Source organism: Myodes glareolus, chromosome 20 (assembly GCF_982192425.1).
Source record: "Myodes glareolus chromosome 20, mMyoGla1.1, whole genome shotgun sequence".
NCBI lineage: Eukaryota > Metazoa > Chordata > Mammalia > Rodentia > Cricetidae > Myodes > Myodes glareolus.
Window position 1 is genome coordinate 10569630 of NC_142045.1, and position 22178 is coordinate 10591807.

Genomic DNA, 22178 nt, shown 5'->3' on the forward strand with positions numbered 1-22178 from the left:
TTGTTGTCTATGCGCGTGCGCGCCGCGGGAAGGGGGCGGGGCTTGTGGGCCTCTTCCGCAGACTCGGTTCCTGAATGAGGAGGATGGCTGGGAGATGGAGTCTTCGGCCTTTTCCCTGCTTGTGCGTGACCCAGAAACCTTATTGGCCGTCGGGTCCTCCGTGGCGCCGGCGCAAAGCAGAAGAGGGGCGGGCACGCCGCGGAGCAAGGGCGACCGGCACAGCCCAGAGGCTGACTTCAGCGAGGCAGTCGGGGCTTCCTGGCAGGTGATGGCGCCCCCCGTGGCCTAGAAGTCCAGCGCCCTCGGCCCGCCGCAGACAGGCCTCTCTCTCCGTTGTGTCTTGGGCAAGACTCCGGGCTCCTTGGAACATGTTGGTGCGGCTAGCCAAGCTGTCCTGCCCTGGTGAGACAGAATTCCTGATGGGGACAGATGGAGCAAGGTGGATAAGTTTGGGCGAAGGAGACGGGCCAAACCTGGGGTGCTGCGAGCGCCTCTCTCCTCTTCTTTTTTTAGGCTAAACTAGGGCAAAGGTCAGTACTGCCAGCGCCTGTTAGTGGACCCCGACTTCCGACCTTGACGTTGCCCCAGTTGGCAGAATTAACAACTGGGTTAAAAGTCATGAGCGGAGACTTGTCAACACAGCTCCCACGGTCCTAATCTTTATCCCAGGGCTCAGGTGTTATCTACTGCCTTATTAGGAATGCGAAAGGAAGAAAGAAAAACCGATTATGTCTAGAGCCTCAACATTTTCTGCGTGCTTAGTTAACTCCAGAAACTCTGTTATGGGTGCTTCTTAAAGCAGTTGGATGATATTTTTAAAGTTTTACCTTAAAACAACCCCTAATTCAAACAGAAGTTTAGAGAATCGTGAATTCTCATGTAACTGACTTAATAGAAATCTTTACTGAAGTTAGGATTTGGCTGCGGACTTTTTAAACAAGTATGCATGTTGTAAATTCAAACCAAGTATCTCTTACACACAGAGTATGTTCCATTTTGGGGGCCATCGATGTATCAGGTCTTGTCCTCTTTACAGCCTAGTGTAGCTACCGTCAGTCTTGAGTCCAGTCAGTGACTCTTCTTTGGCGGCTAATTTGTTACGTTTCATAACCCAGCGTTAGCTCTAGTGACAGCAGCTAAATGGACGTGAGTGTGGAATGTGTTGTTCAGTGGACTCTGTGACTTCGTTTCCCTACCGTAACTCAGCCTCTATGTTCTATGTTCACATACCTCCTGAGAGACGCCAGGCTCGTTTTAGCAAAGGAGTAAAGGTTATGCCTTTTTAAAATTCCCTGGTGGAAATCAGAGGTCATGGTTCTAACTGTTCTCAAGCAAATTAGTAGCTGAACAAACAACAAAATTGAAGTCTGTCATATTCCACTCAGCTTGCAGAAGTAAATGAGAACTTGTATATGCTAAACTCCAGTGTATAATACCCTTTTTAAATGATAATATGTTTGAGCTCAAGCTAAATTCGTATATGATATTTGTAGTTATCTTGCTTTCAAGATTTAGAGTAAATGAAGACTTAATCTTGGTCTTAATAAAGTATTCCCAATATAGATTTTATACTTATTTATTTATTTTGACTTTTTGAGACATTTCTCAGTGTAGCCCTAACTGCCCTGCTACTTGTTCTGTAAACCAGGCTGGCCTCAAAGTCGCAGAATCAACCTGCCTCTGCCTTCCAAATGCTATGATTGAAGGCATGTGCCACCACTACCCAGTAATATTGTAATTTTCAGTGTGCATTACAAGTAGAGAAAATGGATTCCCCTGCCACTTGAAAGTTATCAAAAGCAGATGTATAGATAGCACTTAGAAGGCGTTAGACTTCTGCTCCAAATGCTTCTCCCCCTCCATTCGCCGTAACTTTTATTGTCCTGATGCTACGTATTACTTTAATAACTGCTTTGTTGAAAAATATTAAAAGATATTAACCATGCAGTTGTTACTAAAAAAATAAAATTAGTTTATGTCAAGTTGATTTTGTTTTAACAGGCCTTTTTTTCTGTTTAATTAGAAGAAAATAAAAATTTGCCACAGCCTCAGGTTCCATTACTTCAGAGATCAATTACTAGTCTCAGAGTTGGACAGTTATTGGAAAAGACTATCTGAATTTCTCCTTGTCTGCTGTAAATAGGGTTTGTAGCTACTCCACATGTCTCAGGAAGTTCTGAGGGATAAGACATGATGGGTTTGTTTTGTTTGGAGTGGGTTCTCATGTATTACAGGCTGGGTATGACCTCACTGTGTAGCCGAGGATGACCTTGAATTTCTGGTCCTCCCAGCACGCATCAGCACTCCTAGTTCAGTGGTGTCAGAGATGTTCTGTCACCTGAGCCACAGCCAACCAGGATATAGTGTTTAAGTAGAAAGTTCTGAACCACTCATTGTGTCCCAGAAAGTATAAACTGTGTACTCAAAATTAAATTCTTTGTGGTTACTGTTTACTTTTTACAGTCCATATTAAAAGTTTCTTCATTTGCAGATGCTTCATTGCACACAGTCCAAGTTAGAAAGAACCAGAATTTACTATTTTGCCAGAAATTAAACAGACCTTCATAGGCTTCTAAGTATACAACCATTGAAATTGTTCCTAGAAAGGCCCTGATCCAGTGAACACACAGGTATTCCTTGTTTTTTGAAATGGAGTCTATGGACCACCAGAACTCTCTCTGTGTAGACCAACAGGCCTGGTAGTCACAGAGATCCGCCTGCCTCTGCCTCCAAATCCTGGGATTAAAGACGTGTGCCACCAAGCACATCTAAATAGTTGTAGCTCTTGTATTCCGGTCTTTGATCTACTTTCGTTTTCACTCTATTCTTTATTCAAGTTTTTATTTTGAGCCTGGTTTCGGCTTTCAGATGAGCTGTAGAGCAAATACAGAGTTCCTGTGCGCCTTTTCCTGAGACTAACAGCTTACATAATCATGGTGAACATCAAGACTAAGAAATTAACGTTGGCGAAATGTTATTACATGACAAGGTTACTCCGATCCCCGTTTTTCTGGTCCAGGATCTAGTTCCTGTTGCCTTTAGTTAGCATACCTTCATCTGTTTGAATGAGACAGTTCCTCTGCTTGTCTTTCGTGACCTTGATGTTTTTAATGTATATTGTCAAGCATTTTATCGAATGCCTTTCAATCTAAATTTGCTTGGTGGTTTCTTGTGATTTGCTGACTAGATGGAGGTGTAAGGATTTTGAGGGTATGTACCACACAGGTAAAGACTCATTACATCATCGCATGTGCTATCTGTGTGTGGCTAGTAACATTTAAATGATATTTGATCACTTAATTCAAATTAGATTTACGGACATTTTTCTACTATAAAGTTTTTTTTCTTTTTTAGTTTTTTGTTCAGTTTATTTTATGTGCATTAGTGTTTTGAGTGTGTGTGTGTGTGTGTGTGTGTGTGTGTGTGAGAGAGAGAGAGAGAGAGAGAGAGTGTTGGATCCTCTGGAACTGGAGTTAGAGGCAGGTGTGAGAGGCCATGTGGTTGCTGGGAATTGAACTTGAGTTCTCTGGAAGAGCAGCCAGTGCTCTTCACTGCTGAGCCATCTCTCCAGCCCCTCTCTTTTAGTTTTCTATTTACTAGAAACTAATTAAATCCAGTCCACACTCACAGGAAAGAATCATAAAATGTAGGGTATATACTCACAGTCTTTTTAGTACTTTGAATTTCTCTCTAAAACAATGTTTGATTAAAGCTTAGTATAGTGCTGTTCACCTTTAACCTCAGCCCTTGGGAGGCAAAGGCAGGTGGATCTCTGTAGTTCAAACCCAGCGTCATCTATATAAGAAGTTACACATAAGCCCGGGCTGTATAATGAGACCATTTCTCAAAAACAAGAGCGCACGTGCACACACACACACACACACACACACACACACACAAGACATTGACTGAATAGAATTCGTTTTGACATAAAGAACAGGGTATATGATTTTTTCCAAATGTTTTTCTGTGCGTTTTTGTGCCATTTGATGGGTAACCATCTCCCCTGTATGTATTCAGTCTCCGGGTCATTCACTTTGTTACACTATTTCTTACTTGTCTTAAAAGATTTGAAAATGTTGCATCCTGACCAAAAGCTAGCTGTGTAATTCATCTGAGAAAGAGCATGCTCCATTTCCATGTGTGTCTTTCATTAGGAACAGTTGTTCTGCTTAGAGCCTTTTCATTCTCTGACAGGTGAAGATGAATTTTAAAAAAGATATTGTTCATAATTTTTATGCAGTGTATCAGTGCTTTCATGCCTTAAAAATTAAGAAAAAGTGCCTACCTCTGTGTGCTACAAGATGGTCTTCAACTTCTGTCGTGCCTCAAATTACCACCCACTATACTGTTCATCCCCGGGAGAAAGACAAACGATGGGAAGGTATGTGATAACTTTCATAAAGTTCTTGAGGCTTTCCTACATACTTTGTATTATCTTGTTGGTCTGAATATTTTATTTTTCATGGTAATTTAAAAGAATTCACTATAATCACAGCTTCATCAAATGTATTGCGTATTACTGTTTAGGTAAGTAAAAAACTTGTTTTTGTTCATTTGTTTCTTTCTAAGAAAGGTGCTTCATGTAGTGGCCTGGCCTTGAGCTCCTCGTTCTCCTGATTTTACCTTCCAAGTATTGAGATTATGAATGTGCACTACCATGCCTTATAAATTTATTTTTAAAATAAATATTTTTTATGTGCATTGGTATTTTGCCATGGGTGTCTGGTCCCCTTGAACTGAAGTTAAAGACAGTTGTGAGCTGCCATGTGGGTGCTGGAAATTGAACCCAGGTCCTCTGGAAGAGCAGTCAGTGCTCTCAACCACTGAGCCATCTCTCCAGCTCATAAATTTATAATAATGGATTTCAAAGCCAAAACTTGGTTTATGGGAACCAGAGTAAGATAGACACTAAAATAGAACCTAAGAGAACATGAAATTCATCAAATAATATGTTTACTATAATTATTATGCACAGCCCAGAGAGAATATCTATAAATTATACTCTGAAGCATTGTAGCATACTAAAATACATATTCAAGTATCCAGCACCAGCATATGACTTATGTGCTTATCAGGTTATATTAATCCAAGAATTGTTCTTTGTTTTCAACGTGTATCCTCCCAGGCGTGAACATGGAGCGGTTTGCAGAAGAAGCAGATGTGGTGATCGTTGGCGCCGGCCCTGCAGGGCTATCTGCGGCCATCCGTCTGAAGCAGCTGGCTGCTGAGCATGGCAAGGATGTCCGCGTGTGTCTGGTGGAGAAGGCCGCTCAGATAGGAGCGCACACGCTCTCAGGGGCCTGCCTCGATCCAGTTGCTTTTAACGAGCTCTTCCCAGACTGGAAGGAGAAGGGGGTAGGACAAGTTGATCTTACACAAGGTCTAATCTTTGCTGTCCTCTGTAAGAGCAACAAATGCTCTTAACCACTGAGCCACCTTCCAACACCTGATAATCTAATTTTCTAAAGAAATAATTAAACTCAGCAGAAAATGCTATAGGTATGATATGCAAAGGACGCAGTGCTAAGTTTCATTGCTCTCAAAATTAGTTTAAAACTGGTTAACATCTTACATTCAACTTTTTCTTCTATAGGATGAGTTATATATGTTCTGCTTCCAAAGTTAGAATATTTGTGAATATTCTTTTTTTTGTTTTATGGGCATTAGTGTTTGGCCTACATATATGTCTGTGTGAGAGTATCAGATCCCCTGGAACTGGAGTTACAGACAGTTGTGAGCTGTCATGTGGGTGCTGGGAATTGAAACTGTGTCCTCTGGAAGAGCAGCCAGTGCTCTTAACTGCCGAGCCATCTCTCCAGCCTTGAGAAGATTCTTTTGGGTTTTTTTGTTGTTATTTTGTTGGTTGTTTTTTTGAGACAGGGTTTCTCTGCAGCTTTGGAGCCTGTCCTGGAACTTGCTCTGTAGACCAGGCTGGCCTCGAACTCACAGAGATCCACCTGCCTCTGCCTCCCAAGTGCTGGGATTAAAGGCGTGTGCCACCACCGTCCAGCCTGTGAATACTCTTAATAAAGGTGAAATTAGTATGTGAATATCATTTGTACTCATTTTTTATGGAATAAAATCTGAAGCTTTCCTTTGTGCCCTCCTTCTCAAAATAGCTTGCCTTTTTAACACAAAAGCACTTTAAAGGAATTAGTTCTCTTCAGTATATCAGAAACCAGGTATCACTGAATTGGTACAGCGTCAGTTCTATTGTCAAAGCCTTTTATTGCTTTGACACCCTTACACACACACAAACACATACACACACACACACATGATGTCATTACATACATGTTAATTGTCTGTATCACCCAAAAGGATAACTTTTCTAATTTTTTTTCTACAAGGCAGGCAGTTTCAATTGGAGCCAGGCACCTAGGCTGTGCTCCCACAGAGACAGGGAAACGTGGTGATGGCATCGTTCAAACATGTCTCCGGAGCTTCCAGAAAATAGTCACTAGGGCAAAACTAGCAAGAGGTGTGGTTAGCTTTTAAGATTTCCATCTCAAGGCTGGAGAGATGGCTGAGCACTTTAGAACACTGCTTGCTTTTCCAGAGGACCAAGATTCAATTCCCAACACCCAGTGTGGCAGCTTCCAGCTGTCTGTAACTCCAGTTCCAGGAGATCCAAAGCCACCTTCTGGCCTCTGGGCTCTCGGCCCACAAATGGCACAGAGCCTTACATATAGGCAAAACACCTTACACATTTTTAAAAAAGAAAAAAGATTTCTGTTTCAAACGGACATAAAAAGAAGATTTGGTCACAGAAGACTGAAAAAAAAAAAAGAAAGAGGAAGACAGGAGTCCCTTTCCCCTTCTCTCTTTAAGGAGCTTTTAAAAATGTGTATGTTCACTTGCATAAACATAGCTGAAAAAATTTCCTTCCTGTTTTCATTTGTTCCTAGGCTCCACTTAACACTCCTGTAACGGAAGACAGATTTGCCATTTTGACAGAGAAACACAGAATCCCCGTGCCGATCCTTCCAGGTAGAGTACAGCAGCCATGGAGCAGGGACTTGCTCAGCTGAGAGCAGCCACACCTCAGTGGGGACGTGGGGCCCAGAGAGAGCGAGCTAAGGAGAAGTCAGACTAGGAGCAGTTCTTTGTCTTCTAATCTAGAAGAGCCTTGTAAGCCGCCAGGAAGTTTAATTCTAGGCTTTACTATTCATTTTATTTTGATAGACTGGAACGTTCAACCAAATAAATAACATGTATTAAATAATATGTCATTGTGACCATAAAGATAATGCAGCAGTACACACTGATTAGATTTTTTAATTAAATATATTATTATTTAGATACCTTAGCAATTAATTGTCAGGTTTTAAATTACATAAATATTTGCAGGTCTTCCGATGAACAACCATGGCAATTACATTGTACGCCTAGGACATCTAGTGAGCTGGATGGGGGAGCAGGCAGAAGCTCTTGGAGTTGAAGTGTACCCTGGATATGCTGCTGCTGAGGTCTGTATAATTTTGTTTTCTAATATTTATAGAAGCAATATCTTTTTATTTTAAAAGTAAAGTAATAATTTTATGGAAGTAATTTTTTTTAAAAAAATAAGATTTTAGAATTTCAGGATTGGGGAAAATAAGTAAAATGTTATAATCCAAAGAGGAATTGAATTTTTTACATTGCTCTCATCATGTGACTGAACACCATGGGGATAGGACTCCCTCAGTGTGGAGTCTTGGTCATCTTACTTACTCAGTGAAATAATGTGCTCTGTGTGTGTTGCAGGATGAGTGTGTGCCCTCTCCCAAGGGCTCCCTTGTGTGTCTACTCTTCTTCCCACCTGACTCACCAGGTTTCTGTTTGCCAGGCTGTGAATTCTCGTTACTTTCAACAAACATGCGATGTAATCTGATTACCTTCAGATTAGAGGTGCTGCTGCCCTCTTAAGACACACATTCCTTTCCACCCTTTTTAATACCTGTAGTAGTACTGTGTGTGTACACATGCATGTGTCCGCATATATGTGTACACACACACACACACACCTACGAGGAATAAGCTCGTTCAAGCTTTGTGTAGATTATCCTTTGTGTAGATTATCCTTCATTCTGAAAACTTCTGTTAGTTCTCACAAAGCAATAGTTTTTGGTAACCATTTTGAACTTTGATCCCTATCAATAAAATTTGAAAACCCAGAAGAATCTTCATAACTTGTAAAAAGTGACTTAAATCAATTTAGTATTGAATGAGCACTAAATCCAGAACGCTGCTGTTGTCACAGGCACCTGGGCACGATGGTGCGTGCCCTTAATCCCAGCACTCAGGAGGCAGAGAGAAGCACATATCTGTGAATTTGAAGCTAGCCTGGTCTATTCAGCAAGTTTCAGGCTAGCCAGGGCTACATAATGAGACCCTGCTTCAAAAGCAGAATGGAGGGGACTGAAAAACGAGGGTGGCTCAGCAGTTAAAAACACTGGCTGTTTCTCCAGAGGATCGAGCTGTAGATCCAAGCTCCTACATGCTAGCACACACAACTGTCTGTGACTTTAGTCTAGGACATCAGAAGGACATCTCTTCTGACTTGGCTATCCAGAGAGCATTTTCCTCTACAGGACACAGAAATTAGGGGGTCAGAATAGTATAGTTTCTTATCGTCACGATTATACTTTTTACCTTCCCCTCTGCCTTCTTGCTTCAAAAATAAACTGCAGTCACCATCATTTTGAATATGTCCAAGTGTGAATACTGAGGTAGTAGTAATTTTCTTTTATCATTTTTAGGTCCTTTATCATGAAGATGGGAGTGTAAAAGGAATTGCCACTAATGATGTAGGAATACAAAAGGATGGCGCACCAAAGGTAAACCTTTTAATAGCCATGTGCTTAAAAAGAAGCAGCAGGGGGGCTGGAGAGATGGATCAGCAGTTAGGAACACTGGCTGCTCTTCCAGGCACCTAGGTTCAATTCCCAGCACCCACATGGCAGCTCACAGTTCCAGGAGATCTGGCACCATCATACAGACTTACATGCCAGCAAAACACCAGTGCACATAAAATAAAATAAAAATAAAATTAAAGAGAAGAACAGGGCATGGTGGCATATTTGCATCTCAGCCAGTGCTTGAGAGGCTGAGGCTGAAGGTCAAGGCCAGTCCAAGCCACAGACAAGACCCTTTCTCAGAAAACAAAACAACAACAGCAAAAAAAACCACCTCAAACTCAATATTCAGGTTTTCCTATAAACAACACAACATGTGGGTTTTAGAATATAATTCATAATGGTGGTGTTTTTTGTAGTTGGTAAAAAACAGAAGCAAGTCAACTCAACACAAATATACCATGTTTAAGGATAATTTCAAAAGATTGAAACATGAGTCATACAGATACAAAATAAAGTTGATTTGATTTCATTCACTGAAAGATTCAGCCAGTTGTCCCAGCCAGTGCAGTCATCTGCATTGGCTCACCCCCAGTTCCATTCCTGTGGACAGGAGCCGTTCACTCTATTAGCAGCAGAAATCTTTCGAGAAATGTCAAACTGGTTGCCTTCCTCTCATTCAGAATGTCAACCTGACAAAAGTACACACAGATGCATGCTAGCTGCAGCTGAAATGTGGTCACATACTATAAAACCTGAAAAGGAGTCACTAATTAGATTAATAACTGAACTACAGATTTAAACAGGCATGTCCAGAGCCAGGCATGACAACATGTACCTGTTATCCTAGCATTTGGGAGGCTGAGGCAGAAGGATGGCTGTGAGTTTGAGACCAGCCTGGGCTATGGATGAGACCCTGTTTTTTACAAAAAAGGTTTGAAAAGAATGTTTCATGTAAGCTTAGGTTGAAGCTACAAAAGAAGAACTACAAAGCTCTCAATTGTTAAGTTTCCTTTCCTATCAAAGGAATCCACACAAATTCTTGTCGATACAGCGTGTGATTATTACCTAGTCTCCAACTATATGCTCAATTCCTTGAGGACAGAGTAGTAGATGGTTACTCTAGTTCTGGGTGACTGTTTATTGATATTGCCCCTTTCTGCCTTTCTTGAACAACACTGGGAGTCTGGTCTTCTCAAATATGTCTTCCTGCTAAGAAAGCAAGTGGCAGAGGCACACAAGCCATGCCATGCCATGCTGTTGTCCTGTGCGATTATTTTCTATCTATTATGACAATTTAGTTACAAATTTACCAGGACATTTACATATAACAAATAATAAATAACATTGCAACATCACAGCAAAGGTCACACAAATTCTACCTTTCTAATAGTTCAAGTTTTTGTTCTCATTCAAAATTTTTCATATTCTATGCTTTGCATTTATAAAAATATATTTTATATCTGCATAAATATAGCACATAAAAGAAGACAGGCAAAAAAAAGAAGAAGACAGGCATGGCAGCACATACTTGTAGATAGGCAGATAAGCTGACATTTGTTCTGTAATACTGTATGTTGAACCATAAGAAAAGGTTAAAGTAAGCAAAGCAAGGACCGAGGAGTGTCTTCAGTGTAGTCTGCCTGTGCTTAAAAGACTGTAAGTAGACTGTGTGTAGTCTTTAGTTCATTATTTCTCATGACCCAGAAGAAACCTATTTTTTCTGATGGTGAGTGGAAACTCTGGAACATATGGAGATGGGAAGGCCTTTTCATTTGTAGAGACACTGCGAGCGTAAGCATAATTTACTTTTCTGGAACAAAGACATCACAGAATTTAGATTCTACTTATAATAGTTCTGTTAGTTTTCTTTCTGGTATATAGGTCTACTATGTCTTGTGCACCTAAATCATTATTTAACTTTTTTTTAATGCATCAAATATTGTTACTTTAATGTGTTTTTGCTTTTCAGACAACATTTGAGAGGGGACTAGAATTACATGCCAAAGTCACAGTCTTTGCAGAGGGTTGCCATGGACACCTAGCCAAGCAGCTTTATAAGAAGTTTGACTTGAGGGCCAGCTGTGATCCCCAGACTTATGGAATTGGTTTGAAGGAGGTATCCTGGTTTGCTTGTACAATTTTAATTTTTTTTGAAGATTTATTTATTTATTATGTATAGAGTGTTCTATCTGCATGTATGCCTGCAGGCTGGAAGAGGGCACCAAATCTCATTACAGATGGCTGTGAGCCAACTAAGTGGTTGCTGGGAATTAACTCAGGACTTTGGAAGAGCAGTCAGTGCTCCTAACCTCTGAGCATCCAGCCCCCAACAATTTTAAGTAATGGAATTTAATTTGTATTTTCATGTAGTTTATGATACTGACTGAATTTTGTACTTAAAGCTTTTCATTAACTTAAAATGTTCCTTATAACGGAATCTTTTCTGAGGTGTAAGAAAATGTTACAGGTCAAATGATTGCCTAAATTTTGTATATAGTAAGCCTTAAGCTTGAAATATTTGAACCTTGATATTTTTCATAGCCTGCTCTGAAAATTCTATGGCTATCTCATGTGCTGCCTGTTGAATGGCCATATCCTACAAGAACTTATTTACTCAAAATTGTGATGTGAAAATATTTCATTAACTACATTCAGACATTGTATAACAGTCTATTATTTAGTAGGGTTAAATGTATATTTCCCTAATCTATAGTCTATTAACCCTTTACATTTGCTCTTTTTGTTTATTTGTTTTGTAGTGCTAGGGATTAAACTCAGGGCCTTGAATATGTTAAGTAAACATTCTACATTTTACTGCTGAGCTATATCCCAAGCCAATTTAAGAATTTAAGCCAGGCATGGAGGTATAGCTCTGTACTCTTAATACTTGAAAGGATGGGGCAGAAGGATTCAAAAGCTTCAGATATATAGCAAGGCTCAGTCTAAGTAAGTAAGTAAAAAAATAGGTGGGTGTGTGTGTGTGTGTGTGTGTGTGTGTATCCAGACAAGGTCTCACTATGTAGTTGGGCTGGCCTGGAACTAGCTGTGTAGACCAATAGACCCAGCTGGTCTTGAATTTATAGAAATCTGCCTCCCTCCCAAATGCTGGGATTAAAGGCTTGCACGACCATACCTAGCATATGTATGCATTTTTTAAGGGGCTAGGAATGTCATAGAGTGCTCCCCTAACATGTATGAGGCTATTCGAGTTCAGTCTCCAGCACTGCAAAAATGAAGTAAGCCGCATGGCGACTGCAGGACAGACGGACAGATCTGAACTGCGTGCTCTCTCCTTGTCCTTCTCCCAGCAGTGGGCGCGCCCAAGTAGCCAGTACTCAGTATCTTTTCTATAATCCCACAAAAGAAATTCTTAATTTGAGGTTCTAATGTCTTCAATGGTTCATAACTTTTATGACCCAGTTTTTTGTCCTGTATTAACATTTTATATCATTTGATTGTAATTTTCCTTGATGTACAAAATAATTTTTTCCTGCTTTCATGTAATACCATCAGACTTGTTGGGTTTATTTTTGCTTTTAGTTATGGATTATTGATGAAAAGAAGTGGAAGCCTGGGAGAGTAGACCACACTGTCGGCTGGCCCTTGGACAGACATACTTATGGAGGCTCTTTCCTTTATCATTTAAATGAAGGTGAACCTCTAGTAGCTCTTGGTCTTGTGGTAAGTTTTCTCCTCACTGCAAAAGATTTTGCCAGAGTTAGAGTGACATGTGTGCAAACAGGGCTTTAAACCTGGAAACTGCATTTCCTCTAGAAAGCTGACTTCTGAATTTATCTGCATGTAAAATGTCTATGGCTACTGTAGACATTCAACTTATTTATCTAAAATACTAGTAGCTACTCCTCTCTGCGCACTGTTCTAGAATCCATCCTGTGCTATGAAATATATCCTTATTGAGCCACTAAGAAAATCAAAATCTGAACAAATTAAACTAGTTTACCCAAAGGCCACAGTAACACCTGTCTCATCAGTGTTCTATTACTGTGAAGAGACACCATGACCAAGGCAACTCTTATTAAAGAAAGCATCTCACTGGGGGCTTGCTCAGAACCTCAGAGGGTTAACTCGTGTTTATTAGTGGTGCTGGAGCAGTATCTGGGAGCTTTACATATCCCGATCCAAGCCAGAGAGAGACAGACTGGGTCTAGTCTGGACCTTTAACCACACCAAGCCCATCCCCAGGGACACACCTCCTCCAACAAAACCACACCTCATAATCCTTCCCAGACAGTTCAGCTGACTGGTGAAGCAAGCATTCAATACCTGAACCTATGGAGGGTCATTCTCATTCAGTCCAGCACAGTGATGGAGGCAGGACTCATGCCTGAAGCTGACTTTAAAACCCACTTTGATTACGACAGGCTGCTACTGAAAACTGGCCCTCATTTGAACCTACTACTTTAAGAATGATCACAAGCAGTTTCCTCTTCCATTACTCTAGCAATAGTTATATCTTGAACATTCTGAAAACTACAAACTAGATAGTCTTTCCACCTTGTAGCTGACGGCAGCATTATGGTGTAGTGCCATGATCCTACTTTCACTTGACACATGATTAGATTTATGAACTGTCAGGTCTCAGTGTCACTTTGTGGTTCTCACCCTAGTGACTTAGCCTCATCCAACGACAAAGATGTCGCTGTTAATTCTAGCCATGAACCTGTATCTCATCCTGCTTTTTTTCTGAATACAACCTACATCCCTTCTCTTCAGTTTTGCCCTAGTAATAGTGTAACATAATTACTGTCTTGACAAGTTGGTATTGATAAACCAGTAATAAGTAATCACAACTCCATTTGTGGACACTTATTTAAAATGGTGGATTTTTTTTTCTCCTTAATTTGAACTTGGCTTTCCAGAGCACAATGGTTTATTAATGTCATCCTAATTTTTAAAGTTTTGCTGGTTAGGAACAATTATCCTTTTGCTTACTTTCTTTTCCTCAGAGTTTTAGCGTTTACCTGTTTGCATTTTGGTTTTGGTTTAAGGTGGGTCTCGACTATCAGAATCCATACCTGAGTCCATTCAGAGAGTTCCAGAGGTGGAAGCACCACCCCAGCATCCGGCCCACCCTGGAAGGCGGGAAGAGGATAGCCTATGGGGCCCGGGCACTCAATGAAGGCGGCTTGCAGGTAGCTTCCAGCACTTACTTGTATTTTGTAAATTAAATAGCCAGTTAAAAACAATATTTATTTTATAGGATGAAAATTTATTTAAAGAATTTAACAAAATACTGTTTATAAAATTATGTATGAACACACTAAATTACACCATGAATTTAGTTTCAAGAATTTTGAGAGGCTAGGCAGTGGTGGCGCACGCCTTTAATCCCAGCACTTGGGAGGCAGAGGCAGGCGGATCTTTGTGAGTTCGAGGCCAACCTGGTCTACAAGAGCTAGTTCTAGGACAGGCTCCAAAGCTCCAGAGAAACTCTGTCTCAAAAAATAAAACAAAAAAAAAACATTTGTTCTAGCCGAGGACTCAGGCTCAGTGCTCAGCACCCACATGACAGCTCACAATGTCCCCAACTCCAGTTCCAGGGCATCTGGCACCCTCTTCTGACCTCCTCAGACACTAGCACACTCATGGTGAACAGATATACAGCAGAACACTCACACGTAGAAGAAAAAAAGAATATATTGACTTCATCAGGTGTAGTGGTACATGCCTTTAACCTCAGCACTTGGTTAGTGTTGTAGACCAGCTTCGACAGACTTACCAGGATAGGGGCATGGGATTAGAAAAGCTAGTCAAGAGTATGAAGACGCAAGTGAAAATAATGAGACAGAAAACATAGGATAGTACTGGGAGGGAGTTCCGGTAAATACGCCCACATTTAATTTTCCATACATCTTTATACCCCAACACAACGGGAAGAAGACAAAAGATGCTTTAACATGATACAAAGGACAGTTAATTAGAACAGTTATTTGCTTTAATACTTTGAGATATCAAGTCACTAGCATTCTGTTGTTTAGGTAGTGAACCCACCCTAGACCAAGTAGTATCCTGAAAGCAGCCACTCTCAAGGTCAAACTTCCTATTTCAAAAGAAGGCGAAGTATGCTTACCTGTCCTGACCCTTTGTCAGGGTGGAGTGGATCTACCTGTACATGCTATCTTAATGTCAAAAGACCACATCCTGGGTCAGGGTGTTGCAGCCACACTATGTCAACAACTCTCTGACCCACAGACCCACGAGTTTGGGCTCCACAGGATAGGATAGCAGGGGCAAGTGGATTTCTTAAGTTTGAGGTCAGACAAGAGTATGTGTGTCTTCATGGCCTTTTGACTTTTTTCTTACTAGGAAACAATAACTGTAATTCATGTTACTTCCTAGTATTCCTTAACTATACCAGGAAACTGAAAAGGAAGCTTATTTTTCAAAAATGATTTATCCCAACTAAGTCTTTCAGATAGCTATTAGGATCCTACCACTAATTATTCTGTTAGTACACATTCAAAATAAATATTTCGAAATATGATTTATTGAGTACGCATTAATGAAATAAGACCTAGCTGACCATGATCAAAGCTGTCAGTGCTGCTGTAAACAGTGTCAGAGCAGGCAGAGAAGTGAGAGCAGCTCCGAAAGCTCGACCCAGCTGCTCTGCCCTTCTGATCCTGTCACCCTCCTAGTCTGTGTTCCCAGACGATGTTAGATACTGGGGTTTGGGTTTCTTTAATTGATTAGTAATATGGGGGGAGCACTTAGCCTTAAAATAAAGCTCTGAATACATTGCTACTATTAGCAGTAACTCATAAAGTTAAGAGAAGCCATACTGGTATTGTAAACAAGGTCACTCAAATGTGTTTTGTGTGCACACGCATGCATGCACATGTAGGAATACATGCATGAGGTCAGAGAACAATTTCTGAGTGGAAGGTTCTCTCCTTCCACTATGTGGATTCTGAGGAGTAAACTCAAGTCATCAAGCTTGACAGCCAGCTTTACCCACTCAGCAATCTGGGCATGGTCCTTCTGATTCCCTCTGCCCTCAGGTTTTGCTTCTTGCTTTAGGACTGTACCATTGGTGGGAACTGTGGCCACAGAGCATTCCCCGTGTCTCTTTTGCAGCTGATGCCAAGTTTTGAGAGTCAGTCAGCACCATCAAACTCTTACCACTCCACCACCCTGCCAACAAAGGCTGTCTATGGCTGATTTAGAAAGCCCCTAAAGAAACACTGCAAATGAAGAAAGAACAACCCTGCATTGGCTTACTTCCTTTTCAAACTAGAGTATATGTTCCCATGCACTTTTTTTTTTGGCTCCTATTCCTTAGACAATATACTTTTATTGGCTAAATTGAAAAAAAATATGATACCTTTATTACATTGGTGATTTTATCAGAAATTGAAAGTTCAGTTTGTTAAGCTAATAAAATTTGTTTAGAGTAGTATCTAGTCATTGTAACATCATTAAAGCATGTCAGAATAAAATAAAGATAGGTGGAATCTTCCCAAAATACATGTGAAGTTATAATTTGTCAGCCAAATTTAGAATATCTTTTAACTGCGACACAGATACATATAAATAAAAACATGTCATTTCAAATATGTTTTGATAATTCTGTCCCATAGAAATAAAAATGAGATAGGAAAAAAAAGGTAGAAAAATGGCCATAGTCCTAATCCTACAGTGCCCTGGCTGTCTCCTTCCTTGTACATTCCTTTTCATGCCATGCTCACTGTTCTTTTTCCTACAGCTTTAGGTTTGGGATGTGTGTTCGTTTTGCCTCGTTTGAACTGACGAATGTGTTCTGGATCTTTTCAGTCTATTCCAAAACTCACTTTTCCCGGTGGCTTACTAATTGGTTGTAGCCCTGGCTTCATGAATGTTCCCAAGATCAAAGGTACCCACACGGCAATGAAAAGTGGAAGTTTGGCAGCAGAATCAATTTTTAACCAACTAAATAGTGAAAATCTCCAATCAAAGACAGCAGGTGAGAAACTGTTCCCTAGTTTTTCTAGTGAAGAAACACTACTGTAGTCAGAATTTTATAACTGTCATTCACATCAGAGGTACAGGACCAATGATTGTCTCTTCAGATCTGATGCTACTACATCTGCACTGCATATATGGAATGACTCAAAAGATTTCACACAAATTGCCAAACATCCGTAGGCTAGAAACAGAGCATCACTAAACAGGGCAAAATCAGCCACCTATCCTTAGCAAACCTGCAAGCATAATCACATGACTCTACTGTGGCAGAGAACAGACACTACTACCACCATAAATCATTAAGAGGCCATCTAATTGGGCATCCATCAATTAAAGGAGAAACAGGCAGATTCCTATGAGTTCCAGGCCAACCAAAGCTATGCTGTGAGACCCTATTTCTAAATCAGTTAATTAAAATAAAAAAGACCCCCTGCAAGTCTCTTATTCTGAAATCCAATTTTCCCTTTGATTTTATTTCCTTTTTTTAAAGATTTATTTATTATATATACAGTGCTCCTCCTCCATTATCCCTGAAGGCCAGAAGAGGGCTCCAGACCTCATTTTAGATGGTTATGAGTCATGTGGTTGTTGGGAATTGAACTCAGGACCTCTGAAGAGCAGCCAGTGCACTTAACGTCTGAGCCATCTCTCTAGCCCCCCTTCTTTTTTTTTTTTAATTATTGTGTGTGCATGTATATGCTAGCATACATATATGGAGGTCAGAGAACTTAAATTTTTTTTTACTATCGTTTACTTGTGTGTGTAGGTATATGACATGAGTGTAAGTTCCTGCAGAGGCCAGAGTCAGACCCCCTGAAGTTGGGATCACAAGCAGTTGTGAGCCACCTGATGTGCATGCTAGGAATCGAACTTAGGTCCCCTATGTTCCTAACTGCACATCATCTCTCTAGCTCACTCTCAGAAGACTTTGGGAAGTATGTAGGTTCCAGGACTTGAACTCAGTTCCTTATGCTTGTTTAGCAAGTGCTTTTACTGACTGAGCCATCTTATTCCTAAGGAACACTGTGATCACACCAAGTACTGCCAGTGGAACAGCTCCATGCTTGCCAGCTGGAGGGTTTGTTGTCTGTTTTGTTTAATCACTAAGTTCACTCCCCAGCTGCTGACTTCATGTCTACAGCCCTGCGTTCCAGCCACTGTCCCACAGCAGTTCCTGAACATGCCATGCACACTCTCATCACATGGTTTCTGCCTCTGTTCATGTAGCACTTTTGGAGAGCCTCTCTAAATCTTACCAACTGAATACACATACACACAGCCCTCCTACCCCTGAACTGTCTCTTATCATGTGCCATCACTGACACATTATATATTTGACTTAATTTATCTACTGCCCAAAAAGAAATTTTTTGTATCTACCGTCTCCTGTCAAAAACTCCAACAAAGACTTTTGTTCATTTTTAGTTCTAAACACTTGGCATATAGTAGCAACCCAACAAGTATTTCATAAATAAACCTAGTCCTTAGAATCACAGATAACCAATGTTCCTTTACTAAGAAATAACAACTCAGGGACACAGGGTGTGGCTCAATGGTTGAGGGAGTGCCTAGCATAAACAAGACCCTAGGTTTTATTGGTCCTTAGCACTGAAAAAAAACAGAAAGTACAACTTGGTTATGCCTTCAAGTATCTAAGAATAAAGGTCTAGCATATGGGCTTGGTAAGCAGTAAGACCATAAAAGCCAAGAGAATACTTTAGGCAGGGCAGAACAGGTGAGATGGAATATAGCAGTTCAATAGAACTTTCTCTTAATTTTTTCCCAAGTGCTGTTCCTTGTGGAACCACCAGCCATACTCTCCAGCTGTTGTATACACAGTACCAGATAATCCTGGAACTTAGTATTAGAATAAGAGGAAAATCCCTTGAAAATTGTAACAAAAAACTATTAATCAAAGAGTGTAACCACTTTGTAGTTTATGCAAGTCAGTTAAGACTCAACTGTAGGGCTGGAGATGGTGTAGAGGTTAAGAGCACTGGCTGCTCTTTCAGAGGACCTGAGTTCAAGTCCCAGCAACCACATGGTGCCCTCTTCTGTATGTAAGCAATGCAGGCAGAACACTGTATACATAATAAATAAATCAATCTTTAAAAGAAAGGGAAAAAAAAACAATCAGTTGTAGCAGGGTGGTGGCACACACCTTTAATCCCAGCATTTGAGAAGCCAGCCTGGTCTACAGAGTGAGTTCCAGGTCATCCAGGGATACACAGAGAAACTCTGTCTCAGAAGATTAAAAAAAAAAATTGTTCCCCCTTAAAGATGAAATGTTCCTCACAATATGTAGTGCTTGCCCAGCATTCATGTACTACTAGGTCAGTTCCTAGCATCCACACTCACTCCCAGGTAAAGATGATTTTTTTAGTTGTGTGCTAACAAAATCCTACAAACTAGATGACTTTCAACAAGTTTTGCTTTACAAATTCTGCCAGCAGGAAGTTCAAAGATAGTAATAGGACAGTGCTCTCAGAAATGTGTATTTTCCCCCTACCCATCCCAGTTTGATTTATGCATTCTTTACTTCGTTCTCTGCCTTTCTGCACCTCACCATCATCTGTCTGTCTCATTATGGGGACACATCTAATAGAGACCCACTCTATTCCAGAAGACCCCAATTAATTGTCTACAGTCATCCTATTACAATGTCAGTCAGTCACTAGGGCTGAGGCAAAAGATATTCTTGCAGGGACATGATTCCACTTACAATAGATGTTTCAGAAATGATTTTGTATTTTTTTTAATTTATGTTCTGTAAATAGTCTGAACCTGCATTGTTTCCCTTTTCAAACTAATTCTTTATGCTTCCAGTATAAAAATTAAGGTCAAAAGTTTATAGCCCAGTGGTAGGATATTCACCTACCATGCACACGGTCCCAGTGCCACCCAAAGGCAGATTTATACATATAGAATATCTTGTTGGAAGATGTCAACATTTGTGATTCTGCATGGATCCACATAGCCATGTTTCTAAAAATTAACTCACCATCTATGTTTCACTTAATATTTCTTATTTTTCATAAAAGGACTTCATGTAACTGAGTATGAGGAGAATCTGAAGAAATCTTGGGTATGGAAAGAGCTACATGCTGTTAGGAATATAAGACCATCCTGCCATGGGATACTGGGAGTATATGGAGGGATGATTTACACTGGAATATTTTACTGGATATTAAGAGGAATGGAGCCATGGACTCTAAAACATAAAGGTAATTCAAATATACTTAATGCTAGTGTTGATCTTAAGCACCTTTATATTGAAAAAGTATATGTGCAGAGGTGTGTTCATTAGTAGAGCATATAACTGTTCAAGTTTTGGAAGTGTTAGGGTTGGCCCTGAGGCTCTCACTAAGCTGTGTCTATACTGTCATGATATTTAAACTTGCTTTGTCAGAGACATGGTAAATAAGGGGAGGGGATCAAATATAACACAGATGACGTCAAATTTTCTTCATAGTCAAAGGGTGACGTAAAACTATTTCTCCTGCCTCTACCTAAGTGCTGGGCCATACCCTTCTTAAATTCAGTATTTTTAAAAGGTAAAATAGCCTAGACTGAGGTCTTTTCTTTGGTATGATGGTAGCTCCAAGTTGTTCTTGCCAGGCATAGGCAGGAGGTAAAGGCAAGAAGGTAAGTTCAAGGCCAGTCTGAACTAAGTAACAAGATTGTTTCATTGACGGACTGAGAGTTAAATTCAGTGGTAAGAGAATATTAGTATGCATGGGCCCTGGTCTGGTTGAGTCACCAGCACCAAAAAGACAAAGTACTGGAAAATTATGTTACTTTATTAACCATCTTCCTCAAAATTGCTTAAGGTTCCGATTCTGATCGGCTCAAACCAGCTAAGGACTGTACACCTATTGAGTATCCAAAACCCGATGGACAGATCAGTTTTGACCTCTTATCATCTGTGGCTCTGAGTGGTACGAATCATGAACATGATCAGCCAGCACATTTAACCTTAAAGGACGACAGCATACCTGTTAATAGAAATCTGTCTATCTATGACGGGCCCGAGCAGCGGTTCTGCCCTGCAGGTCAGTGACAGTTCCTTCTCTTCCTAAACATTAACAGACTTCCTTTTCCATTCTGCATTGCAATGGCAAGGAGACTGCTATTTAAAAAAAAAAAAAAAAAAAAAAAGCCAAACCAAAACACTTCTATGTTCAGCATCCTTAAGGAAACTCCAATAGCAGTGACAGAAGAGTAGGGATTCTGGTTAAGACTAGTTTGGGTGACCTATCATCTTAAACAGCCTTCATGTCTCCCTTTAGACAAAAGGATTATAGAAAACAAACACAAAATACCCGTTCTTGGGGCTTCTTAAAAAGCTGTTTCTGAAGTGACAGCTTGTTTGTACATGTACATATTATGGCCACAGAGTTCAATGACTGACACTAAATCTAAATTCATCAGATGTTGAATCTCTTACGTGCTAAGAGCTTTCAGTTAAAATTAATGAGAACCAGATCTAAATAATATGGTAGAATAAACAGCACTTGGATATATGAAAATTAGTGTATGCTCAAGTCAAGTGAGATTAGAAGGTAAGTATAAGTATTCAAGAATGAGGTCTTGTGTTGACTTTTAAAGTTACACTGTACTATAAACTCTCAGAGAAAAGGACCAGAGCTCACTTGTTAACTCTTGTTACACTAACGCAGGCAATACTGCTGTACTTCCACTATGTGTTTAGGAGAAGTGGGAAGTTTACTAGGATACTAATAGCAGCAACATACACCAAGACCAGCGTCTCTGGGGGGTAGCATGAAAGCCTCCACACTTGTTCTAAGATTTTAATTTCCACACACTTTTAAATTTTTTACCTTTTTGTTTTATAGGAGTTTATGAATTTGTTCCTTTGGAACAAGGTGATGGATTTCGATTACAGATCAACGCTCAGAACTGTGTGCATTGTAAAACATGTGATATCAAAGACCCAAGTCAGAATATTAACTGGGTGGTGCCAGAAGGTGGAGGAGGACCTGCTTATAATGGCATGTAGCACAGAAGCGCCTTCACGTACTGGCACATTTGATAGCCAGTTTCTATAAAACTGTAAATGTATGCCAAGCTAACTTTTTAAATGTTTAGAAAACTTCTAAACAAGTGTCCTTAAACACTATTGAAGGGAAAAACTTTATTATCTAAAGTTGCCCCATAAAGTCATGAAATATTTCTCATAAATAAAACTTTACAAATAAATGTAGCATCTCACTTCCCAAGTTCTTCACACACTCAGTACTAATGGAACTTGTACCTTGGCCTTCACAGTGCATTTGTCTTGCTCAACTTAAATCTTCAAATTTAAAAACAAATGTGTATTCCAGACCAGGGAAGGACACCCAGAACTAA

General features: G+C 40.2%; 1 protein-coding gene across 1 annotated transcript; it reads left to right on the top strand.

Moving 5' to 3' along the window:
- The first annotated feature begins 197 nt into the window (after positions 1-197).
- Etfdh (electron transfer flavoprotein dehydrogenase) lies at positions 198-22028 on the top strand. The gene is made up of 13 exons (XM_048424572.3): positions 198-402; positions 4244-4384; positions 5129-5358; positions 6912-6993; positions 7354-7472; positions 8745-8822; positions 10813-10959; positions 12384-12524; positions 13853-13996; positions 16638-16806; positions 19850-20032; positions 20639-20860; positions 21665-22028. Exons 1-13 carry the CDS (start codon positions 369-371, stop codon positions 21826-21828), a joined length of 1854 nt encoding a protein of 617 aa, XP_048280529.1. The 5' UTR covers positions 198-368; the 3' UTR covers positions 21829-22028.
- Positions 22029-22178: the final 150 nt, after the last annotated feature.